The sequence below is a fragment of the Erythranthe guttata genome, chromosome 8 (assembly GCF_056151865.1).
Source record: "Erythranthe guttata isolate IM_541 chromosome 8, IM_541, whole genome shotgun sequence".
Classification (NCBI taxonomy): domain Eukaryota; kingdom Viridiplantae; phylum Streptophyta; class Magnoliopsida; order Lamiales; family Phrymaceae; genus Erythranthe; species Erythranthe guttata.
Window position 1 is genome coordinate 1,156,899 of NC_142540.1, and position 27,059 is coordinate 1,183,957.

The 27,059-nt window shown below is 33.2% G+C and overlaps 4 protein-coding genes across 5 annotated transcripts; 2 read left to right on the plus strand and 2 right to left on the minus strand.

The window, feature by feature from the left end:
• Positions 1–4,915: 4,915 nt before the first annotated feature.
• On the minus strand, positions 4,916–7,337 carry LOC148768272 (zinc-finger homeodomain protein 8-like). 2 transcript variants are annotated; one of them, XM_088821503.1, is made up of 2 exons: positions 6,039–7,337; positions 4,916–5,278 (listed from the first exon to the last, which is right to left on the minus strand). In XM_088821503.1, the coding sequence occupies exons 1-2, from the start codon at positions 7,081–7,083 to the stop codon at positions 5,193–5,195; spliced, it is 1,131 nt and encodes a 376-aa protein (XP_088677629.1). In that variant the 5' UTR covers positions 7,084–7,337; the 3' UTR covers positions 4,916–5,192. The 2 variants fall into 2 exon arrangements, with proteins under 2 accessions (XP_088677629.1, XP_088677628.1); XM_088821502.1 differs by having other exon boundaries at positions 4,916–5,286.
• An 8,525-nt stretch (positions 7,338–15,862) lies between these two features.
• On the plus strand, positions 15,863–16,868 carry LOC105961662 (gibberellin-regulated protein 4). Its single transcript, XM_012985902.2, has 4 exons — positions 15,863–16,015; positions 16,124–16,162; positions 16,240–16,273; positions 16,409–16,868. Exons 1-4 carry the CDS (start codon positions 15,953–15,955, stop codon positions 16,588–16,590), a joined length of 318 nt encoding a protein of 105 aa, XP_012841356.1. The 5' UTR covers positions 15,863–15,952; the 3' UTR covers positions 16,591–16,868.
• Positions 16,869–18,091: 1,223 nt separating this feature from the next.
• SMC3 (structural maintenance of chromosome 3) lies at positions 18,092–24,909 on the plus strand. The gene is made up of 28 exons (XM_012985900.2): positions 18,092–18,452; positions 18,604–18,693; positions 18,879–18,980; positions 19,067–19,243; positions 19,343–19,473; positions 19,540–19,618; positions 19,709–19,866; positions 19,940–20,015; positions 20,165–20,293; positions 20,409–20,553; positions 20,653–20,783; positions 20,906–21,058; positions 21,145–21,334; positions 21,428–21,561; positions 21,643–21,801; positions 21,893–22,198; positions 22,275–22,451; positions 22,529–22,612; positions 22,707–22,916; positions 23,020–23,109; positions 23,187–23,308; positions 23,392–23,547; positions 23,634–23,741; positions 23,823–23,883; positions 23,983–24,117; positions 24,208–24,295; positions 24,401–24,473; positions 24,575–24,909. The coding sequence occupies exons 1-28, from the start codon at positions 18,306–18,308 to the stop codon at positions 24,693–24,695; spliced, it is 3,732 nt and encodes a 1,243-aa protein (XP_012841354.2). The 5' UTR covers positions 18,092–18,305; the 3' UTR covers positions 24,696–24,909.
• LOC105961661 (aquaporin NIP2-1) lies at positions 24,863–27,059 on the minus strand. Its single transcript, XM_012985901.2, has 5 exons — positions 26,799–27,059; positions 26,457–26,681; positions 25,532–25,726; positions 25,345–25,406; positions 24,863–25,274 (listed from the first exon to the last, which is right to left on the minus strand). Exons 1-5 carry the CDS (start codon positions 26,913–26,915, stop codon positions 25,013–25,015), a joined length of 861 nt encoding a protein of 286 aa, XP_012841355.2. The 5' UTR covers positions 26,916–27,059; the 3' UTR covers positions 24,863–25,012.

Here is a 27,059-nt window from a genome sequence, read left to right on the forward strand (position 1 = left end):
TATGCATGTACACAAAAGTACGAAACCGATGTAATTTGTTTCGTCTTCTGGTTTTTTTTTTTTTTTTTCTGAGATTTGATACATGCTTTTATATTTTCTGCACATCTTAGCTTGAGTTTTCGACTTTTCGATTTATTTTTTGGTTTTGTTTGTAATTTCAATAATAGATCACTCAGAACTATTCTTTTTTGGTGTTTTTATTTATTTTCAACTTTTTACCAATACATTTTCTTAGATGCAGCAGTATAGCAAAACATACTGTGAATCAGGACATGTTTACTACAAGTAAAAGTACAGCTGCCTAACAAATTCAAAATAACCGAAAATAGTAGAGAGAGAGAGAGAGAGAGAGAGAGAGAGAGAGAGAGAGAGAGACGATAATCGGGCTATAACTAGATTATAGAATCTTTTTAAAAGAAAACAATTTTTTTATTACATATAATGACTCTGATAACTTTGTGCATCAGTGTGTGGCGGAACTAATATCGAGCTATGGGGGGGCAACGGCCCCCCACCGCTTGTTTCAAACCAAATGTTTTGTATATGTTTATACTTATTTGGTGATTAGGGGCCCCTATTACTGAACTCTTGTCTATGAAGAAATTAACAAGCAACAAGTACTTAATATACTAACAATTAGTGCAAATTAAAATCAGCATTTCTTTACCTTTTTTAGATTGATGAAATGACACTAATACAGCACCAAAAGGAACAACACTAGATCATGTTTTTTTTTTCAAAAACTTTTAAAATATGGTGATTAATTATATTAGAATATATAAAACATATTTAAAAAAGGAAGAAAAGAAAAGAAATAAAAAAAGGAAATGAAGAGAGAGGAAGAGAAGAGAAGAGAGAAATGTGGTAGACCAAAAGGATGCTCCATTAACTGAACTCATGTGCAAATGGATAACAACAAATTAAAGTGTGCTGTGTAATAAGGTTAGGTATTGAGTATGGAGGGGAGCAAACCTTTAGGTATCTGTTAATTTTTTTCAGGTACTTGTCAGATCTCTATTTTCTCACTATTTATTTCCTTTCTCTTTCTAGTTTCTACTACTCCCTATTCTTTTTTTTTTTTTTTTAACAAATAAAATTTGGATGAATAATAAATTATAAAAACTATAATGTCTTAAAATATATTAGCCAATAAATTATAAATTACTGAATTTTTTTTTTCCAACCGTAATCGCAACGACACAATTGCAAGAGCCGATCGCAACGAGAAAAGTTGTCGAAATATCCAATAAAACTTGCTCTTAATTAAAAGGTGCTGTATTTGGGCCTAACAGAATATAATCCATCACGAGAAGCCCATTGGTCCTATTAATTAGGGGTGGTGACATTAAACATTTGAATTAGATGACTCATTTCATTCAAAAACATTTGGCCCAATAGTACTTTCTCCAGCCCAATAGGATATATGCAATTACCATTAATTTTTATTCTTATTGTTTTAGGAAAACATAATACACTTTACTAAAACCTCTAAAGCTAAAGGGTAAAATTCATTTTGCACCCCTGTACTATGATAAATGTATCGTTTACCCCCCTGAAGTATTGAAAACATCAAACACCCCCCTGCCGTTAGTTTTTTTCTTCTAATTCCGTTAGTCAAACACTTTGACCGACTATTGCAAAGAAATGTTGGCTTTTTTTTTAATGAAAATACCCCAAAAAATTTCTATATATAGGAAAACTAACGGCACAAAACCCACAAAAAATGAAAACTAAAAGCCCTGAAATCTATATATAGAAATTTTTTGGGGTATTTTCGTTAAAAAAAAAAGCCAACATTTCTTTGCAATAGTCGGTTAAAAGGTTTGACTAACGAAATTAGAAGAAAAAAACTAACGGCAGGGGGGTATTTGATGTTTTCAATACTTCAGGGGGGTAAACGATATATTTATCATAGTACATGGGTGCAAAATGAATTTTACCCAAAGCTAAACCCAAGCAGAAATATATATATTATAAAATACAAAATATATAACATGGCAGCAGAAGACTCACCCGATATTTATTATCGGGTCTAGGGTTGAAGAAGTCTCATTTGTCCCTACATCGAGGAGAGGTAAATCTCGTCGAAGGATTCCTTCGTCCAAAGTGATTGTTCCATACCAAATAAATATGGCATCTTGTTTTCAATAGAATTTGACCCACCTTTACTATTGTGGTGCAAGCTTAGAAATCGAGATCTCAAAGTCCAACCACGTACACTAGATAAATATCAGAATCCGATCAGAGAGATCGTTGATAGAGGTTCGAAAGAGCATGTATCTTAAATTTACAAAAATAAATCCAAAAAAATTAGATTGAAATATTAAATTAGGCTTGCAGAAACCATGTGTTAGAAAATGAGAAGAGACTGACACATTCAGTTCAGTAGATAGATAGAACCATATCATCAATTTCTATTAATCCTTAGTTTTTTTGAAGAACTAATGAGGACCCACCCACCCCCACCCCCACCCCCCCACCCCACCACCCACACAAAATTTGTCTTGCTTTGTAAAATTGCGAAAGTGTCTTTTATTAAATCAAACACAAATTGCACGATTTTTTTCTAATTTGGAGCGAGACACAAAACCAATCACTTTTCGTTTTGTTTTGTCATCAATAAGGTGTGGGTGGGGAGGGGAAAAAAACATTTTAACCATTAGATCTCACATGCCTTTGTAATAATTTTATTTTTCTCAATAAAGCACATGCTTTTCAATAATTATAATTAAATTGTGTTTCATGTTACGGACAAACAAATGCAACCATTTCAACATTTGTCACGTGGTACTGTCTTAGTTCATCGCCAAGGCATCCAACACATAATCTTAATTACATATTAATTACTCCCTTCGTTTCAAAATAATTATGGTTTTAGGTTGTTGCGCACATGTTAAGAAAACTACTCCCTCTGTTCCACAATATCTGTCTCTTTTAAAAATATTTTGTTCCATATTATCTGTCATTTTAGATTTTCAATTATGCATTAAATGCATTTTTCCTGTTTTAACCTTATTAATGAAACTCTGTTCATTAATTTTCTCTAATAAATCGTTAAATGTTGAAGGTTGTTTTAGTAATTTTTATATGATTTGTCTAATATCAATATATATTTATTGAGTTTCTTAATCTTTGTGAAAAGTGAAAAGTGACAATTATTTAGGAACGGAGAGAATAATAAATATGTGTGGATTTTAGAAAAATACATATAATATAACTAAAATTCCCATATAATTAATTATATCTCAACTAATTAAGAGTAATAACTAATAAGGGCATAATTGAGAAAACAATAATTAATGCATTGAAATTTTAAAGTGACAGATAATATGGAACAAAAAAAACTCCCCAAAGTGACAGTTAATTTGAAACGGAGGGAGTATTTTTGTTAAATAAGAAGATAATTATAAGAGTAGTAATAATAATAATAGTATTTAATATTTAATTTCAAATATAATTGAGATTTATTTAAATAGAAGTATGCAGCATCACTATCCCTCAGGCCCAGCCTAATTCCATAGTGGACCCATTATTTTTATGCCACTCCAAAAGTGATTAAAATTGGCAGATTCCTTCTGACTAATTAAACCCAATTAGGTAGGCCTAATTATTTAACAAAAGTTAAAAAGCTAATTTCTACAGCTTTTTCCCCTACTGTTGAGTAGTATTCAGACAAAGAGTTCTTGTTAAATTAAATTTAAAATACCAATAATTTTTTCATTAATTTGAATTTATTGAGGTCATGTTACTTCATGTGAATAATATAATTTAGGGATGTAAAGTGTATTTAATTCTCGATTTGTTTTTACTCGTTATATTCAGGTAGGTGAGGGATGTAAATACATTTCTCAAGAATAACAATAAACCACTTAATTTCTTGTTACCATTAATGATTATCATAAGGGACCACTTCATAAATAAATATAAAGTAAAATTGCAATAGAATCCTTTATACTTGTAACGATGAGGTGGTCCTATTTGATCTAAAATGAGGCTACTTTCAATGGTGTATTCTGGAATTTTTTCTAGCTTAAATATCTATTAATTAATCATTATTATTAATGGTATTTATTTCAAACTTCAAATGTAATAATAACGCGTATTTGACCTAATTAAACCCTTCAATTCGTCTAACTAATTCAATTAAATTACCAACCAAATCCAATTCCTCATTTAATTCAGTGGTATGGTTATATTTATTGTTTTCTTTATGTAGTTATGTAAAATGGTTACCAATTCAGGGTAGACTTAACCCTCCAAAATTAAGGTGTATTATGTAATTTGATAAATGCTAAAATATATTCCAAATCCGAGATATTCCAATTATGCTTTACGGTTTCGATATTCCAACTTTTCTTACACCAAAAAGCGAAATTCCTCGACCTCAGTGTCTGCAATCTTGACCCGAGCTCGTTAGAGTAGCTAACCTGGACATAAAATTGTCAGTACTCGTTCATAGAATATTGCATCAACTTACCACCCCCGCGGTCACTAATTGAACTATACTCGTCCCGGAATATTCCAATTTTTTTGTCTTTATATACTTGTGGTCACTCACGAATTTAATTTTTACACGACCTCAAAATATCTCTTAGAAGACCAAAACCCTAATTATTTTATTCCCATTTGACCTCGGTCTGTAAATAATATCAGTCGTGATTTAGGTTTTATAATTTATACTAGCCATGATTAATTAAGTAATTATTTAGGTTTTATATTGATTTTTCATTATTAAAAAAATGGCAATAAATGAGTCAAATAGATGCCTGGTCCTAGTAGAAGAAGCCCAATTCTTAATTTCATTTTAATCTTCAATTTTACAAAATCAAAATTAGACTTTTCTAATTTTGATTTTCCACCATACCAGAAAGTACATACATATAGTCAAATTAAATTAAAGAACATCAGAAAGAAATTATAACGTTACGGAATTTTGCAATAATGATGAGTGTGTGTATTTGTGTGCAAAATACACACACTAAATCTGAACAAATCCAGCTATACATCATATACATATATATACATACATATACATACAGATATATATATACGTACACATTACCCACTCTCTGAAACATTATTAATGAAAGGACAGACCCATGCTTCTGGTTGTTGAATAAATCTCCCCAACACTTTCTTCTCTCATCATCTTCAAGAAAACAAGATTACTCACTTCACCCCCCCCCCTCCCCCTAACACAAACAGTAATGGGGGGTGGGGGGCGAGGGTGGAAAAGACACCCTACCCCCCATCTTGTCATCACCTTCCCAATAATTATCTGCTTACCTTAAAAGCAAAGTTGAGACAATGTTTGTTTCACTGACATTTAGGTTAGATTAACTTATCTTAGGCTATTATGTCTTACCTTAAACAACTCCTAATACAAACCCCTTTATTACTATATTTAGCCCACCAAATCTTTACTTTACTTCACATCTAAACAAACTTATATTTAATTAACTAATGTTATATATTAATTAGGTACTATACTATATTAATTAGTAGTTTAAAGCTAAGAGGGGATGCAAGTACTATAAAACAAAAACTATTGCATTAATTTAATTACTAATTGAGGGAATAATTTTTTTTTTTTTTATCTTAATCTTGAAAATGTTCCAGAATCTATCTTCTATGGCTCAGAATAAATTAAAGAATAATGTAACCGCCCCAATTTTATGTATGACCACCACTTTCTGCTGCTTCATTTCGGACATGAAAAAAAGAATTTATTTGTTGCAAGAACAATTCTAATTAGTGCTAATTAATTAAATAAAAATTAAACAAATTTAATTAATTTCCCATCCAATCAGTTGATCATACTCAGAACTCAGATCATGGCTACTCATATTTTAATTAATAGCTAATTAAGAAAACAAGATTTAATTAAAAAAAAAATCTAAACAAGCGAATTAAGAAACTAATTAACGATCGCCAGCCTTGCCTTTTTTTTTTTGTTTAAATTCTTGTTAACTAATAATACTTATTTAATAATTGATAATCCGAAAAAGATTAAGAAGAAGAAGAAGATCCATTAGTACCTAAGGCGGCGGCGTGAGCATTACTACCGTTATCGTGAATATGATTATTATTTTGGCTCATCATTTCTTGACTGTGAATACTTTGTTTCGCGTCGATGTTTCCCTCTTGGTGCTGGTGGCGATAGGCGGCGCCGCCGATGGAGGTGAAACTTATGCCGTTGGTGGGTGGCGGCGGCGGCGGTGGGGATATGATTGAAGTGGTGATGTTGGTTAGATGGGGAGGGGGGTCGTCTTTCTTGCCGAAGGTGTTCTTGTTGTTGTGCATCCACACTTTGAAAACCCCCTTTTCGACGCCGATTTCGCCGCAGAATTCGCTGATCAGATCTTCGTCTCTCTTCTGCATTTTCCAGCTCAGCCTCTCGGCTAATTCCAGCATTTTGTCCTTTTGATTCTGGGTGAACCTCGTGCGGAACCGCTTTCTGCTGCTGCCGGAGTTCGATAGGGGTGTGTAGGCGGCGGTTGGGATTGGGGTTGTGCCGTCTGGGAGTGGGCCGCCGCCGGCGGAGAGGCCGTGGCTGAGTGCGAGAAGCATGTGCGGCGCCGATGGGTAGTAGGAGGAGGAGATCGGCGGGGGTGACGGGGAATTGTTCGGGCTGCTGTCGCTGTTGGTGGCGCGCGGCGGAGGTGGCGGAGGAGGGTGGTGGCGGTGGTGGGGCTGGTACTCGAGAGCTGGGGCGGCGTTCGGAGGCGGGAGCTGGAGCTGGAGCAACGGCTCTTCAGGCTCGCGGCGGTGGAAGTTGCGGTGGCAGCCGCAGGCGGCGCATTTTAGGGAGGTGGGCTCGGCGGGGTTGGAGGCTGGGGAGGGCATGAATTCACCGCAGCCGTCGAGGGCGTGGCCGCCGAGGGCGGCGGCGTGGTTTTTGAGGCATTCCTTGTACGTAACAACAACTGGGTGGTGGCTGTGGTGGTGGAGATGCAGCGGCGCGTGGCGCTTAAGTACACCGTTGGTGAAAGGCGGCGCCTTTAATACTGGCTGGATCCGGGTCGGAGTCTCGGTTTCAGCTTCCGGAGTTTTCACTGTAGTAGTAGAATTCCCCAAATCCATGGCTGATTAATTAAACCAACATCCAAAGAATTAAATCTAAAAGTATAATTTGATTAGAGTGAGAGTTAGGGTTTGTAGGGTAAAAGAAGAATCTTTAGCCATATAAATAAATTAGCATTGAAAGAGAGAGAGAAAGAGGAGAGAGAAGAGTTTAGAGAGAGAAAATGGGTTAATGTGTTTGGGGAAGATGATAATGATGATGATGATGATGATGGGAGAGAAGAAGATGGGACTGTAGATAATAAAAATCTTTGTTATGTGGTTGTCCTTTCTTAACCACCCACACTTTTCTTATTTTAATTTTTTAACCTGGGTTCTCAGTTTTTAATCAATCTCTAGTTAACTTTTTCTAAGTAATTTCTGCTGCTACTGAATACTCATAGATGCTTTGCTCATGTCTATTAAATTTTAATAATTTACCTCTTTCACCGCTTTGTTTTTTTACTATTACCGTATGTAGTACGATTTTGATTAATTAGCGTCTTTTTCCCAGATTTTTCAGACCATATTTGACTTCTTCTAATCATTGTATTTTTTTAATATTATTTTTCTCAATTCAATATTTTTTTTTTAAATATTTTAATTGCGATAATATTATTAAAACAAAAAAAAAGTTGAAATAATTAAGCTGGAAGTACAGGGTCGGGTCAGATTTTTGCATATATATATTTACAAAAAACAGAGGTTGACGTACAAAAATAAAACAAGGCAGGTTTTTGTGCAGGCCCTGCTGTATTTACTGTACCCACCTTAATCTTTAATTTGTCAAACTTGTCTGAAACACACACACACACACTTAACCTCACTTCTTTCTTTTTCTTTTTCTTTTTTAATATTTATTTAATTTTTGCAAGTATAATTTATAACTTATGTGGGACGACATAATTTTAACCCTGTACGCTAATTAGACTTAGTCGACAACATGGTCTTAATATAATTACATCTGATTATCATAATTCATCTACACATGATCTACTAAACATTCTATCAAAGTATCTACAAAGTACGATCGACCTGTAATTTTAATTTCTTCGATTAGTCCGATGTAACTAAAATTATTTCTTTCTACATTCTTGAAGAATACTCCATATTTCTGCAATCGTGGTTCGTTATTACATCGCTAAATTATATTAATTCGAATCAATTTTGTCGGATTCCATAGAATTTTGAGAAGTAGAAGCATTTCGTTTTGTGTGAATAAAATATAATTATTCCTAACTACTGCTTGCATGGGCGAAACATAGAAGGAGCAAGGGGCTGTTGACCCCCGAGATAATTTTTTTTTTTTAAAGATATTTGGACATTGTATTTTTCGAATATTATTTATAGTTCACTAAAGTTTTTGTAAATATGTGTCTTAATCCTTCAATTTTTTTGTTCTTCTCCATAATTTAATATAAATTATATATATATATCATATTTCATATTTCATATTTAAAATATAAAATAAAAGGATTAAAACTGGTATTACTTTAAATAAAATTTATGAATATTTACTTATTTTTTTTATCTTTCTTTATCAATGACTCTAAAAAGTAATGTGAGACGATGCCATGAATCCCCAAATATTAAGTACAATACATTATTAGAATAATTTGAATTAATTTAGATTTTTTCGTCATGCTTAAATTATGATAAAATTATAATATACATGTCATTTTAATTAAAATTTATAAATATAAACTTATTTTTGCAATGTCTTGTGAACCTAACAAATTTTTTCTGCCCAAACCCCGAAATTTTAGTTAGCCCCCCTAGTCCCCTACATTTTAATCCTAGTTTCGCCCTGGTATTATATTTAATTAGCTGAAGAGAGGAATTACTATAATCTGTTTATGATCCCTATTTGAAGTGTAAAAATTAAATTAATAAGCTTGACGTACAATCTTTTGGAGCTTAGTGCATGCTTTCCTGCATGTTTAGTGATTAAATAACGCTAATTTATGTTCTAAGCATCCTTAAATAGGGTTTGTCTAGGGTGAGATACCCCATGTTCTAAACTTTTATGAGATATGCATTAATCACCATTAATTTTCTAAGATTAAATCTGGACCCTAGGAAAATAACATGGCTTATGTTCTAAAAAATGAAGTATTTTACCAAATTATCCTTCGATTATTTTTTTTATTAAATTAATATAAAATTGATTAACATTGAATTGTCTAATTTACCCCCTACTATATTTTAATTAAATAATTAATTTAAATTCATTGTGACCGAGATTTATTTGATAAATAATCGAAAAAAATGCATTCATTAGGAATAGAACTTGTGACCTCTTAATACATTTATCACTCCTAACCATCCAAGCACATTAACTTATTATGATATATTTAACAATAATTGTATAAATACTGTGAATTCAAATATTAATTGCAACATTCATTATTATTAAATTAATAATGATATTAAATAAATTATTAACAAATTTAATAAAATAAAGTTTTAAAAATATAAAGAATTGCAGTTCAATACGCCAAACATCTATCATTAATTATATAATATTAGAAGTATTAATAAACTCCACCATTTAATGTAAAGAATGCTCAATTAAATATAAAAAAGGGGTCATTAGCGATAAGCCCCTCATCTCGCTAATAAATAGTGATATGTCCAGCCCTTAAATCTTTCTTTGTGATAAACCCTCAGAAATTTTATTCCCAATACTACCCTTATATCAATTAGCACATTTTGTTCCAATTATTCATTTTTTTGTTTTTTTTTTCCTAATTCCTAAAAATCTGCAACCAAATAAAAAAAAATTATTTATTATTTCGGATATAAGCATTTTTTATTTTTTTTTATTTTTTTTATTTTTTTTAATATTTTTTTAATAAAAATATTTTTTTTTAAAACAAAAAATTGATTTTTTTTTCTCAACAGATTTATTAGGCCGAATGTGACTACATGCATGTGACTATTTCAATTGTAGTCATATTCTTTTTTTATATTGCAGTTTTTTACATTTTTAACTTAAAAAATCCGATTATATTGTGTGGTACAATCCAATCAACATCCACAAAAAATATCACAATTCAATCTTGTTATTCTAAGTCAACTTGAAACGATAAGATAAAACATATTCGAATATGACTACAGTCATATTCAACAATAGTCATATTCGAATATGACTATAGTCATGTTATAGTCATGTTATAGTCATGTTACTGTTGTTCTATCTGGAAAAAAAAAAAAGACGACAACAAAGATTGTCTATTATTTACGAAAACAATCCAATCAACATCCACACAAAAAATCATAATTTGAATCTTGTTATTACAAGTCAACATGAAACGATAAAATAGAACATATTCGAATATGACTACAGTCATATTCAATAATAGTCATATTCGAATATAACTATAGTCATATTACTACCGTTGTTCAAATCTAAAACTGTAATACAGATCTGAAAAGAAAAAAAAAATTCAAAAAATACAGAAATAAAACACATGCACAAAACAATATTTCACACACACATATATAGAACACACACACACACACACACACATACATATATTTCACACACACGTATACAAAACACACACACGCATATACAGAACACACACACATATACAGAACACACACACACATACACACACACACACACACACACACACACACACATATACAGAACACACACACACACATATACAGAACACACATATACAGAACACACACACACACACACACACACACATACAATATTTCACACACACATATACAGAACACACACACGCATATACAAAACACACATACACACACACACACACACACACACACACACACCTACATTTCACACATATACACACAGACCCACATACAAAGTCGCAAGAGATCCAAAAATCTAAAAATCACAAGAGACAGATCTCAAGAAAAAAAAAACATAACAGAGAAAGAGAGAGACAATATTTCACATACACATACAAAACACACACACACACAGACCTACATATCCATACAACATGAGTTTTTTGGGAGGTTTGACGGCGGAACCCTAGGCGGCGGCTGTGATCGGCGGTTAGGTGAGTGGATAATGGCGGTGGTGTGAAACGGAGAAGGAGGGCGGCGACGCCGGTGTAAATCTCGAAGGAGAACGGCGGCACCGGTGTAAATCTCGAAGGAGAACGGCGGCACCGGTAATACAAATCTGCAAAGAAAAAAAAAAAAAAAAAAGAGAACAGAGAGAGTGAACGTGAGAGAAAGAGTGTGAACGTGTGAGGAATAAAATTAAAACCCTAACACATAGGGGCATTTTAGTCTTATCATATCTGATAAGGGGGGTCTCACTAATTTAGATTAGAATTTGGGTTATGGGAAAAGTCTTTAAAGTCAATTGGGTTTAATTCAAAATATTTTTCAAATGAGGGGGGTATTGCATATTTCCCCTATAAAAAAATGCATAACTTAATTCAAACTCACTTATGTTATTTAATCGATAGTGTGACAAATCCAAATAAAAAATAAAATAATATGTTTGTTTAGAAGAAGAAAAAATTATAACTCATTCCAATTAGTAGTTTTCTTACTTTAAAATAAAATTATATACTACAAATACTATATTGTGAATTTCTTTTAATATTTAATTTAATCAACTAGTAAGATTTGTATCGATGAAGTACAAATCCTTTCAATTAGTAAACATTATTCAAATATTTTAATCGGTTGCTTAACTATTGACATAACATGTTACATAATTGATTTAACTATTTATAAGTAATGTCTAATATCTTTTTAATTCAATTTTGTCATAAAAAATAGTAAATTTAATTCCTAACACATGTAAGAACCTAATCGTAAATCATAATATTTTATCAAAGCGTAATATTTGAACCAATTAAGCTCAAGTGCTTTCAATTCGTAAAAATTATTCAAATATTTGAATCGATTCATTAGCGCGCTCAACTATTGACAAGAACGTCTTAATCAAATTAACTATTATTTATTAAAGTGTAATACATTTTTAATTCAATTTTATCATAAAAAAATAATTCCTAAATTACGCAAGAATCAAATCATAAGATTAATTAAAGCGTATGATTTGAATCAATTAAGCGCAAATCCTTTTAATTTGTAAATATTATTCAAAAATTTGAATCGATTAAATTCAACCACTGACAAGAACGTATTAATCGAGTTAACTATTTATAATTAAAGTCTACTATCCTTTTAATTCAATTTTAACAACAAAATAATAATTTAATTCGTAAAATCGTAAAAATCATATCGTAAATCGTAAGATTTAATCTAACCATGAACCGATTAAATCTTACGATTTTTACGAATTAAATTTTATTATTTTTTATGATAAAATTCAATAAAAAAAAGGTTACTAAACTTTAACTATACACAGATTGATTAATACGCTATTGTAAATTATTGAGTTTAACCGATTCAAATATTTGAATATTGTATACGAATTGAAATGAGTTGAGCTTAATCGATCAAATCTTTGAATATTGTTTTTGAATTGAAAACACATGAGTTTAATTGATTCAAATATTACGATTTAATAAAATCTTCCAATTTACGATTCAATTCAAACTTCAAATTCTTTCGAAACTCATTTTTAAATTACACGAGTTGAACAACATTTCCTTAGATTTTTAAATTATATTATATAAAGATTTGTTAGTATGGGATATTTTTAATATATAATAATAATAATTATATGAGAATTAATAATTTATTTAACATTATTTATATAAGTTTTATAACCATTATAAATTGTAGCTTTGTGATATATATCCGTATTGTTAGTTTATTGTCAATTATGTGTTGTGTCTTAATGATAAGTATTCTTGTGTGTTTTCAGATGGTCACGAGTTCGAATTCAAGTTGATGCAATTTTGGATGGGTGGTTTAATGATTTTTACGAATAATGATATAATTGACATTATAAATTTTAATTCAACAATAAATATATATTTAAAATTGCATTAAAAATATAGAGGGTAAAATTGACATTACATTAATATTATATAATGGCCGATTTTTTGAAAATATTAATTATACGAAGGGTATTTACGACAATACGTAAATGAGGAAAAAATGGATTTTTTGGCAGGGACACGTGGCGCAATATAAAGGGGGTATCTCATAAAAGTTTAGAACATGGGATCTCACCCTAAAAAGACCCCCTTAAATATACAGCCACGTGTTCGCATGGGTAATCTCCCTGCTCACACACGTGTGTTCTCTTATTCCATACATTATTTAATTTTTGAACAACACAAAAAATCTTGTATTTCTTATTTTGCTTCGTTTATGAAAAAAATATTACACAATTCAATCTCATACGATACATTTGGTATTCTAACATGGTATTAGAGTGATATCGTTGGTGATCTTTCGGTGTTTATCCATTTTTCGATCGATTTTTACCGAGATGGAAAATGCCTTAATAAAAATCCATTTTGATTTGTCATTGCAATCTTGCTATAGTGTTTCTTCTTATTCATTGCGCTTCCACAGTAAAAGAAAACACTATAAATTATTGCTCTTATTTGTCGATGCAGTCTTATTTTTTGTGCTTACTCGGCTCCACCAAGCCAGAAAACACTATAAATCAGTGTTTTTTGAATTAATGCCAAACCACATAGTTCCTTGTTTCACATAAAAACAACAAAGCATGATATAAAATTTGTTGGGCTTAACAAATTTAATGGGCCTAATAACTTGATGGGCTCAAATATTATATAAATCATCGTCGCTCTCTATATATAGGTGATTTACAATTAAAAAAAATAAAAAAAAAAAGAGCAATAAATTGAGAAAATAATACCTAAATCAAAAGATGAAAAACTACAACACTATGAAAATTATTTGAAAATAAAATGTAAAGAAATCCTTGGCTAGGAAGAAGTAAGTAGAAATGTCCAAAAATGACATTACATATAAATTATATTTATGTGTTATTTAAGCCCATACCCCCTACAAAATGTTCATGCATCTATAATTCGTATCTGATTTTGTAGCCTGAAAAATAAATAATTTATGATGGACCTTTATAAACAATAAGGCCCAATATTGGAATTTCCAGATTCAGGTTTAGTATATGGTTGTGGAACTAGCCCATTTAGTGGTGTCTAATTTTTTTTTTTTAAATACGATCGATCAAATCTATTATCAACGATTTTCAGGGCAAACTTGTTTTGCATAACTTATGTTCGGCTGTGTATTCCTTTTATGAAATATTTTTTAAGACTGTAATAGGGTCATCCTCAAACTATAACATATAATACTATTAATTGTGTTGTTTGCAATTATATTATTGTTCGAGAACGAGATTTATCCAGTGGCATGCACGTAATTATGTGTCCCTTGTAGAAAAAATGAAACGTCTTGTAGATAATAGAAGTAGTCGGTGGGTGTAATTACTAATTAGTGAGACAATTAATTAGGTAATTAAGGAAGAAGAATTAATATAAAAATATATACGCAAAGACAAGGAAATATAATGTAAGAAAAAGAGATGGTTGATTGTACAGCTAGCGCAGAACATGCACTTTTGTCCAAAGCATGAAAGCTTGAATCATGTGCTGTGCACATGCATTGGGAGACTCGTTTTCTGCTTAATTCTCCCACTTGATTAGATTTGGTCTTTTATTTATTAAACCAAAATTCAATAAATATTTAAATATTCGTCACAGTCACACTGTTCTTTGATATAAATTTTTCGATCTACTTTGACTTTAATATTCATTTTATTGGGCCCACCCCACAAACTTCCCTAACTAACGTCCCACATGCCCCTGTTTCAGAATTCATGTTCTCTTTCTCTCTCTCTCTCTCTCTCTCTCATATCCACAAAAGATATTTTCCTTTTTTTATTCGTTAAAGATTAAGATTAGCTGATAAAAGAAATTAATTCCTTTTCTACACTAACAAAATTTTGTTACAAAAAATATTTATCTTTTTTTCGTGACCACCAACAATTCCAAATATGATAAAATCTCGTGACATATTTTGTGGTTTAGACAAAACCAGACCCTCCTAAAATGGTTTACTGTAAAAAATCAGACAGCACACAAGTGTCTGCCTATTCTGGAAAAAAATAAAAAATAAAATGTTATGTAATACTAAAATGTACAAATTGTAATTAGTTAATTTCTGGATCAAATTAGCAAAAGCGTAAGAGATAAGAGAGAGAGAGAGAGAGAGAGAGAGAGAGAGAGAGAGAGAGAATGGAGCAATAATGCAGCACTAGAAAGAGATAGTGAAGCATGTGAACTATCTATAATGACTATTTTTGGGTGATATAATTCTCAAAATATAAATTAAATAAAATGGGTGAAAGTGAAATACAACCATCCACCGCTCGAGTGTAAACTGAATGTAATTTCCTAATTGGTTCTACTTCGATCCAATTTTGTAAATATATATTTTTTATTCGAATTTTTTTTTTTTTTGGCAACGGTTGCAATACATATTTCGTCTTAACTTTGGATCTTATTTAATTTACAAATACTTTTAAAGTGATTTCAATTTCTTTTTAAATTACATGTTTATCGATATTATTACATATTACCGGTGATTGGAAAATCGTAACTCCCCATTTCACCTATAATTAAAAAAATAGATAATATGTTTTCATTTCAATTTATGAAATTTTGATTTTCTTAAGAAAGAAACCGAAATTAGTTTTTCACTTTTCAAAATTAAAATTTATACCAAAGTATACAGAATTTTCATCTTCATTTATTTATCAGCATTAAATAGTAAAACAGGTGGGACCCACAAAACGGCCCCACACAACCATAGTAACCTCTATTTATAGCCCCCCACAATCATCCCAACACCCTACACCAAAGAGAAGAAACCCCCCCTTCCTTCTTCTTCACTCTTCAATCAAAAAAAAAAGAAAAAAATGGCCAAGTTATTTGCGTTTTTACTTATTGCACTCATCGCCATTACCATGCTCGAGATACCTGTGAGTATTAGTGTTTGTTTCTTACAATGCATTGATAATACCATGATCTTGTCTTTAAAATTAAATGTCAAGTAATTGTTCTTTTTCTGTATCTATCTTATAACTTAGGTCATGGCTTCTCTGGACGGCGGCATTCAAGCTAGCAAGGTTCCATTTTTAATCCACATTTTCAATTTCTTCATTTTTATTTCACCTCTGAAAAATTAATGTATATATACATACAGATCCGATATGGCCCTGGCAGTGTGAAGAGCTTCCGTGAGTATTCAAAATCTTTTTATTTTTAATTTATTTTTATTTCATCTGATCTAGTCAGGGTTTGTTTGGGGAGGAGGTGAATATGAATATTAAATACTAATTATTAATTTGCGTGTGTGGGTGTGGAATGACCAGAATGCCCCTCGCAGTGCACGAGGAGATGCAGCAGAACACAGTACCACAAACCGTGCATGTTCTTCTGTCAAAAGTGCTGTAGAAAGTGCCTGTGTGTGCCCCCGGGGTATTATGGTAACAAATCTGTTTGCCCTTGCTACAACAACTGGAAGACCAAGGAAGGAGGCCCCAAATGCCCTTGATTCTTCTTCTTCTTATTATTATTATTAAATCAGCACTACTATTAATTAATTAATTAATCCTGAATTATGTTGGATTAGTGGTGCTAATTCTAATCATAGAGAGCTATAGAGATGAAATATGTAATATGTTCTCTCTTTTGTGTCTTTGGTTGTTTGTTTGCTGGGTCGTCTAATGGTTATTTTGATGTTTTCCTGTATTACAGTAATTACTAGTATGCCACTCCTTTATTTATTTATTATGTTCAATTTATGAATTATTAATGTTCAATTTCTAGCAAGATTTCTTGTCGGAACTATGATCTGAAATCTAATGTAAATTAATATTAAAGATCTGATAAAAGGCCACTGTTTCCAACACCGAGATCGACATGAAAACTCTGCTAAATTACTACTGAGTATTTCTTTTCATGGAAAACTGAACAGATAAAATATATACTATAGTCTATATAGACTGTTGTTTCATTGATTAAATAGATAAAGACATTATGGGGTGCAAATTGGAATGAAATTTTGGCCCGCATGGGTGTAGCTCAACTGGTTCCGGAGGTGGTAAGTTGGTGCAAGGTCCTAGGATCGAATCCTGGCAGCCGCAGTATGGGAATTTCAACTCCAATGAGGGTTGGTTCATTGTGGGCACCAGGTGCGGATCCGCTACCTTAACGGGCTATTGAGTTACCATGATTTACATTTCGAAATTTTGAGATTCGCCTATTTCGATCAGAATATTATTAAACGTCGGACTCCCAATTCGAAAGTTACAATTCCGATTTTTGAAACCTTTTTGGAACATATATGTAAAACATATTTAATTCTGAATATTGATCCGATTTTACTTTCCGAAAAATCCAATTTTTTTCACAATTTTTTCATACTATAGGTGACTAAAAAAGGACTTTTAGCTCGTAAACCCCTTTTGTTGGGTTTGATATACAATTTTGTCCCTAATACTTTACTTTGAACACACTAAACTCCCCCACTTTAAGTTTGGCTTACAGTTTGCTCCTTACATGCTCTAAAATATCTGGAATGCCCCTCACCTTCTATCAGAATTACAACTACATTTCAGTTCCACTTAAAAAAGCTACTAGGCTTAAACACGTGTTTTAAAAAAATCGATAATTTCATTTGAACGAAATTGAAATTACTTTTTCACTCCGAAAAAATATAAAAGTTTTTCAAGAGTGATCCAACCCTTCTGATTTCCATCCCTACTCGTTACACAACCGTTGAACGTACCCAAATAACCTTAACAGAGTCGGATTCCAGGTTACTTCATTATCAAAAACAAAAAAAAGACTTATCAAATCAGTTATCTCATTTGAAAATTATCAAATGAAAAAAAGAAATTATCAATCAGAAAATAAAATATTTCATATAAACTATTAAAAGCAAGGCTTCTTATTTGACGGCCCAGTTATTTTACCGTGCGGCCCAAAACTAATTACTGGTCCAAATCGAACCGACCCATTTTCAAAATCAAAGCCGAAAATTCTATTTTCCCGCCCAAACATTTGCCCGTTTGAAAGTTGTCTTTCCCCTTTCAGACTTTCCATAAATCCTTATACATTGATAATGGCGGTGTTAGTGTAGGAGTTGTGGGCATTACGCAGGGGACTACTAGTAAGAAAAGATAAAGAAACCAGTTTGTCGAAAACGAAAGAGGGAGGATATCTACAATTATTCAATCGCAGCTCGTGATTGACGGGGGGATAGAGATGGAATCGACGGCAACCGCCGCCGGCGAGTTCGTGCCCGAGTCTACTCAGCCGGCGTCCCGAGCTCCTAGGCTATTTATTAAGGAGATGGTGATGAAGAATTTTAAATCTTATGCGGGCGAACAGCGCGTTGGCCCTTTTCACAAGGTTAGGGTTTTCTTTAATTTTATTGAAAATTATTTCAATTTTTGAATTAAACATGCTTACGGGATGTACAAGAAATTAGAGCATAAATCCATAGTTGATTGCACTGATCTTAAATCATCTTTTAAGAGAAATCGCTGTTTTCAATTTCTAGAGTTTTTCTGCTGTGGTTGGTCCCAATGGAAGTGGGAAGAGCAACGTCATAGATGCCATGCTTTTTGTGTTTGGAAAGCGAGCTAAACAGGTATTTATCTCCTTCAAGATACTGATAATTTTTTCGTTATTAATTTCGATAATTTGATGCACTTAAAATTGGGTGCACTATAGAGTCTGGGGATTTTCTTTTCTCTAGTAAAAGGGCAGGGGAAATGACGTATACAAGTGATGTCAGATGATTAATGTTTTGATACAATTTTATTAAACGCGCAGATGAGGCTAAATAAAGTGTCCGAGCTTATTCACAACTCCACGAACCATCAGAATTTGGACAGTGCTGGTGTATCAGTCCACTTTCAAGAGATTATTGATTTGGTATGTTTTCAATGGGATTTCATTACTGCTATCGAGGTGTATTTTCAGGAATTTTATTATTACTCCTGACTTTTACGTGCCTATAGGACGGTGGGGCTTATGAAGTTGTCCCTGGAAGTGATTTTGTGATCTCACGTGTTGCCTTCCGGGATAATTCCTCTAAGTATTATATCAACGATAGAGCTAGTAATTTCACAGAGGTCACCAAGTTGTTGAAAGGGAAAGGCGTTGACTTGGATAACAACCGCTTTTTGATTCTTCAGGTTTCAAATAACATATATGTTTAAGCTCGTTTAGGATATATATGGTTAGTGGGTATTTGTAGTTTCTGTGGTTTTAATACAGAGTTTGTGTTTCTTCAGGGTGAAGTGGAGCAAATATCGCTTATGAAGCCGAAAGCACAGGGGCCACATGATGAAGGCTTTCTTGAATACCTTGAGGATATAATTGGAACTAACAAATACGTCGAGAAGATTGATGAATCATTTAAGCAGTAAGTATTCGTTACTTACATAATATAAACAGTTAAACCAATTTCTAATTCCTGTCACCCGTGCAGGCTGGAAGGGCTTAACGAAAAGAGGTCTGGTGTTGTTCAAATGGTTAAGTTAGCTGAGAAAGAAAGAGAAAGCCTCGAAGTAAGATTATACAATCGCTTGCTAATATTGTATTTGTTTTGATATGTGCAGTGCTAAAGGACTTTTACATTTATAATCTTGATTTAACAGGGTGTCAAAAATGAAGCAGAGGCTTTCATGCTTAAAGAATTGTCACTTTTTAAATGGCAAGAGAAAGCTACTAATCTAGCATCTGAAAATAATTTGGCTCAGATAGCTGAACTGCAGGCAACTGTTTCAAGCCTAGAAGAAAATGTAAAGATTGAAAGGTGATTTTATTTGGACCAATTAACTCTTCGATGAAAAAGAGGCCGCCTTTTATAAATTAGTTTTATTTTACAGGGAGAAAATTCGAGAAAATTTAACAACATTAAACGAACTTGAGACTTTGCATGCGAAGTATCGGAAGAGATATGAGGTTTGCACTTCATATATATATATATATATATATATATATAAACACATATATTTTTCTATTTCTGATGGATGCATATGTATGATATGTAACATTGGAAGTGGTTCTATTTCTTATACATATATATAATTTTTTTTGTGTGGGGAATATAGGAACTAGATGGTGACCTCAGGCGTTGCAAGGATGAATTTAAGGAATTTGAAAGGCAGGATTTGAAACATCGGGAAGATTTTAAGCATTTGAAGCAAAAGATTAAAAAGCTTGATGATAAAATTGAAAAGGTAGGAGGAAAATTATCCTAAATTAGGTGGTACTGTTCTTCGTTCTCTTGATTATAATTTCTAACTATTTAGTCATTCTTGATTTGAATTAATCCTTTCTTCCGCAACCCTTCAGGATTCAACTAAAATTACTGATCTCACAAAAGAGTGCGAAGACTCTACAAATTTGATTCCTCGGCTCGAGGAAGACATTCCTAAGCTACAACAACTTTTAGTGAATGAGGAGAAAATATTGGATGAAATTAAGGAAAATTCTAAAGGTATCTCTCACTACTTGAAACCTTTTTTTTTTTCTTTTTCAATAATGTTATATCTTACGAAAACTAATGAATATTTATTGTCTACTTTGTCCCTAACAGCTGAAACTGAAGTTTTTCGTAGTGAGCTTGCTGATGTTCGTAATGAACTAGGACCCTGGGAAAAGCAATTGATTGAACATAGAGGAAAACTCGAAGTTGCTTCAGCTGAGAAAAACCTTCTAACTAAAAAGGTGAGGACGTTAAGTTAATCTAACTACTATCAATGATTTACATTTTGTGCCTTGTGCAGCTGCCTTTTTTTTTTTTTTTTAACTTTTACCTTCTGTACTGATCGTTAATATCCTTATTTCAGCATGAAGGTGCTCGTGCTGCTTATGAAGATGCACAGAAGCAAATTAGTGAAACTAACAGAAGCATCGAGACAAAGACTTTAAGTGTAAAGGATACTCAAAATAAGCTAGAGAAACTCAAACTTGAAGCATCCGAGGCTCGTAAAACAGAGAAAGTAAGCCGTTATCATAACAGTTCCGCATACATGCAATTATGCACTTTTGATTGCTAAACATTGTGAGTGATGCTGAGAAATTGCAGGCGTGCCTTGAAGAACAGGAGAGGTTGATTCCTCTTGAACAGGCTGCAAGACAAAAGGTTATGGAGCTTTCATCTGTTATGGAATCTGAAAAGAATCAGGGATCTGTCCTAAAAGCAATACTCCAAGCTAAGGAATCAAATCTTATCCCAGGAATATATGGCCGAATGGGAGACTTAGGAGCCATTGATGGTGAGCGCACCTCTGTTTATTTTTAGTATTTAATGCTAATTTGTTAAACTGGCTTGTTTATTTTTTCTAATATACCAATACTTTTCCCTGCAGCAAAATTTGATGTTGCTATATCAACAGCATGCGCCGGACTCGATTATATTGTTGTTGAAAAAACTGCTGCAGCACAAGCGTGTGTTGAGTTACTACGCAAGCAAAACCTTGGTGTTGCAACTTTCATGATTCTGGTAGATTAATGTTTCAACTTTGGCTGCTTTCGACATGATCTAAATATTTAAGCTTAAAGAGTTGTTTGTGATTGCTTGTAGGAGAAACAAACTAATCATCTGCATAGATTAAAGGAAAAAGTTGTCACGCCTGAGGGTGTTCCACGTCTATTTGACTTGATCAACGTTCAGGATGAGAGGATGAAACTTGCTTTTTATGCAGCAATAGGGAACACAATTGTAGCTAAAGATATTGATCAGGTTGGATATTTATATATGAAAATAATAATCTTTTATTTTAGGATCAAACAATCTATGTCTTTTATGTCGTTTATTTATCTTGCTGTTATAGGCAACTCGCATTGCTTATGGTGGGAAAAAAGACTCGTGGCGTGTTGTGACATTAGATGGTGCACTGTTCGAAAAGTCTGGTACTATGACCGGTGGAGGAAATAAGCCACGTGGGGGTAAAATGGGAACGTCTATTCGTGCTAGTGTCTCTGGAGAAGCTGTGACGAATGCTGAAAAGGAGCTTTCTGATTTGGTTGAAAGCTTAAGTGCTGTAAGGAAAAGATTAGCTGATGCGGTGAAGTTTTGCAAGGAATCAGAAAAGGCAATTTCGCCCCTCGAGATGGAGGTGGCTAAATGCCAGAAGGAGGTAGCTCAGACTTTGAGATGATTATTTTTCGTTGTTCGTATGTTTGTAGTTACTAATTACGTTTTTGCCATGACAGATTGAAAGTCTAAAGTTGTTGTTGGTTGATCTTGACAAACAACTATATTCCCTCAAGGCAGCGTCGGAGCCAATAAAGGAAGAGGTGAATAAGCTGAAAGAACTGGGAAAAATCATTTCCTCTGAAGAGAAAGAAATCAATAGGCTTATGCAGGGTTCAAAGGATCTGAAAGAGAAGGTTGCGATTTTACTAACTCCAGTCATAAAAATTGACTAAGAAAATATCAATTCTTACCAACTTTTGCTATTTTGTAGGCTTTGGAGCTCCAGAACAAAATAGAAAATGCCGGGGGAGAAAGGTTGAGAAACCAGAAGTCTAAAGTTGACAAAATTCAATCTGTGAGTACAAGTGATATATGCTAAAAAATTAATAAGTTGAATAGGCACTTTATTTCTCTTAATTGTCAGTTCTTACTATCTGACGGTCTTGCAGGACATCGACAAAAATAGCACTGAGATAAACCGACGCAAAGTTCAAATAGAAACAGGTCAGAAAATGATTAAAAAACTAGTTAAGGGAATTGAAGAGTCCAGAAACGAGAAAGAACGCCTTTTAGAGGAAAAGGAAAAAATAAGTTCCACTTTCAAAGAAATTGAACAGAAAGCTTTTTCTGTTCAAGAGAATTATAAGAATACACAGGAGGTTAGTGCCCATATTTCCATGCATGTGGAAATTGACAGTAATATGAAGTCAAATATATGAAGACGTGCCTAAATAACTGTGCACCTTTTTCTTTCTTCTGTAGATAATAAATAAACACAAAGATGTCTTGGATCAAGCGAATTCTGATTATGAAAAATTGAAGAAAGTCGTGGATGCTTTGCGTACATCTGAGGTTTGCTTTCCGTACATTCTTCAATTGTTTTGTTTGCTTACTGTATCTACATTAATTTTTTGTAACTAATGGTGCAGGTAGATGCTGAGTTCAAGTTGCAAGATAAGAAAAAAGCATATGTAGAGTTGCAAATTAAGGGAAAAGGTTACAAGAAAAAACTTGGTGATCTTCAAGCTGCTCTCTCGAAGCACATGGAACAGTAAGCATTTTGTCCTGATTACAAACATCGAAACTTTTTGTACTTGCCTACCCTATTTAATACTTCCTAATTATGTGTAACAGGATTCAGAAGGATTTAATTGATCCCGAAAAGCTTCAAACGGTATTGACAGATGTAACTCTTGTCGACACAAATGACCTTAAGAAAGCCCTTGAGATGGTGGCACTTCTTGAAGCTCAGTTGAAAGAAATGAATCCAAATCTTGACTCGATCTCAGAGTACGGACGTGTTTTTGGTGATTTAATAAGGGGTATGCTATGCTTAAGAGTGTGGATAGAGATAACGATGTTATTTCTTTTATTAGGTATCGGAAAAAGGTCAGCTTGTATAATGAGAGGGTTGCGGATCTTAATTTAATCACTCAACAGCGTGATGACATAAAGAAGCAATACGATGAATGGAGGAAGAAGAGGTTAATCTTCAACTGTTTGTCTTATAGTGAAGCACTTTTAGCAATACGTTGTGTTCATTTTTATTTTTAATTTTTTTGCAGGTTGGATGAATTCATGGCTGGTTTTAACACAATATCGTTGAAACTGAAAGAAATGTATCAGGTTAAATAATACACTAATAAATTTTAAATCTTTCTTAGGTTATATGCCAATGAACTCTCCTTCAATTATTCTTGAAGTTTATGTGCTTGATTGATGTAGATGATTACATTGGGAGGTGATGCAGAACTTGAGTTAGTCGACTCTTTGGATCCGTTTTCCGAAGGTGTTGTTTTCAGTGTCAGACCGCCGAAAAAAAGCTGGAAAAATATTGCAAACTTGTCAGGCGGTGAAAAGGTATTTTAGTACTTAAATCTTGCTCGATAGCTTCTTGATTGTTCGGCAGCAGTTACTTGATATTACATCTTTGTAATGCTTATATTTCAGACGCTCAGCTCATTAGCACTAGTTTTTGCCCTCCACCACTATAAACCAACTCCGCTTTATGTAATGGACGAGATTGATGCTGCTTTAGGTATGCTCCTCCGATATATGCTGTAACTTTTATTTTTTCCTCAGTTTTTTTTTTTTTTTTTTTTAATTCATCCTTATGACATTGCCTGCAATTTTGTTTCCTCAGATTTCAAGAATGTTTCGATTGTTGGGCATTATGTGAAAGACCGTACTAAGGATGCACAATTCATAATCATAAGGTCGATTCTGCGCAGCCATTTCTTTTATTCAACTTGCCAATAAGTAAAATGTCTCTCAAATATTTAATAGTATTTTCTTTTTCTATTTTTTTTAAATGCAGCCTCCGGAATAACATGTTTGAGTTGGCCGATCGGCTAGTTGGAATTTACAAAACTGATAACTGCACCAAGAGTATTACCATCAACCCAGGCAGCTTTGTAGTTTGCGAGCAGGTTTCTTAAGTTTCTTGCAAACACCTTTATCTTCTTGTGTATTTATAAAATATTTTTTTTTTCGGGTAATCATATTTATTGAATATTTCATACGTAAATTTTTTGCCAGATTCGTCCACTAATTATTTCATATTGTCATCATCTGGCAAGTTAGTGTTGTGACGAACGATGATTAGTTATGTAATCCAATCAAACACGTCGATGAATATTTCAAGTACCTTAACTTTGGTTCCTTTCGTATTCTTCCCTCAGACGGAAGAAAGTTACATATATTTATAAAATAATTATACACACTTCATTATATAATCTGCAACAGTTGCTTCAAATCAGAGATGGTTGAGATTATCGTTTGCAGTTGTTGTTTGTTCGTCATTGCTTCTCATCCTCCGAAGTTTAAATGGCAATGAATGCGACGATGTCATAGCACAGGCTGGCTTGTCCGAGACACGAATATAACTATAGGACCATGCACCGGATAATGTACCGCAAACAGGTCCGATTATATATATCCAAACACCTTTGTAGTAATTGCTAGCTATTGCTGGACCTATTGTTCTTGCTGGATTCATTGACCCCCCTGATATCGGCCTGGAATATTTATTCATATCGGTCAAAACTAGTCGCACACCCGTGTGTGCGCGCGTGTGTGTTTGCTTACCCGGCTAAGATTGAAGTGATGCATACGGCGGAGCCAACTGCTATCCCTGCAAGCTCCCCTATCTAATTGAAATGCAAAGTCCAACAAGAATTATGACAATTAAAAAAAAAATGTGAGATTAAAAACAGATGATTTGGTGATGATGTGGCTGCTGTCCTTTTTTTTTTTTTGGGTTTTTTTTTCTTACTGCTTTGGTATCAGTTGCAACAGCAGAGGTGATGAACATCATGGAAAAGGTGACAACGATTTCCATGAATAAGGATTGAATGTCTGTTCCAGAAGGTGAAGTTGTGCCCACGTGTTTAATTGGGTGTAATAGAACACGTAGTGTGAATGCAGCAGCTGTAGCTCCTGTTAGCTGTGCTGCTGCATATAATGGTACCTGTATTTGCATTCTTTTCTAGTTAACTTTTTTACCCATAAACTAAAAAAAGTAAAATAAAATAAAATTAAAATATTCACTGAAACTGAGATAGAGGATAATAATAAGTGAATTTGTGGGGCTGAAAATATTGTTAGAACTGTTTTATTAAATGCAATTTAAGATTCGGGCCCTTGTTATTTAACGTTGCAATGGAACCACGTCTTGTCTCTATGTAAGAGAATCGAGGATTTAAAGTGAAGTTGTGACGTTTTGGCCCATCTTCATTTTTTTTTACTCATAATAAATCAACCCGCAATCAATCATATGGGTGTACTGCGTAAAGATACACTCTCGTATAATAACTTACAAACTATACGAGAGACGTAAACCACATTGGGCTAACCATGTGTAACGAATTCAACCTAACGAGACCATTGATAAGAGGAATTCAAACTTGGATCAATTAACAAAGTGTCGTTCACATGCTTTAACTGATAGGTCATCCCTTGTGGGACCGAATTATTGGAGACCCGAAAATAAATAAAATGCAACAACTATTGACACCCAAACATCCACTAAGACAACATAAGGGCCTCGTCCCACATGACATGTGAATTGTCACACATTAGTACGTAGTAGATAAAATCAATGTATAGTAATATTTAAATCCACAGAAAATGAATGTATGAGAAAAATTAATTAAAATAAGAATGATTAGTTATAAAAGTTAAAGTAGGTAGGTAGGCACCTGATTCCATGGGAAATGCCTGACGGCGGCGAAGGCAAGAGTGACGGCGGGGTTCATATGAGCACCGGAGATGTGGCCGACGGCATATATCATTACCGTTACAATCAGCCCACCTGCCACCGATGCCCCGAGCTTTGATACTTTGTGCTCGTCGCTCCCACTAATAGTCGCCGTACCACATGTCACAAACACCAGTAGGAACGTTGCTATTATTTCTGCAATTACCTAATTTTTCACAACAATTACTTAATAACTTATACAGAATATACATTAATCGTATGTAATTTTTTTTTTTGGAGTTTGGACATTATAATAATCAAAGACAAATAGTTTAGTAAGTACCTTTTTAAGAAAATCGGGCGGGTAATTATCCATGAACTGCCTTGGTACGTCTGATTTCGGGTTCTCAACGTTAATATTCGTTAGATCAGTACTGAAATCGTGTTCCCGAATTTCCATTTTTCTTTTTCACTTTGAATAACAAGCTATGCTAACTCCTTGAATATATATCATTAACCAAGATCAGAGAGAGAGAGAGAGAGAGAGAGAGAGAGAGAGGTTAAGACAATAAATGTATCATTGGTGTAACTTGTAGGTAGGCTT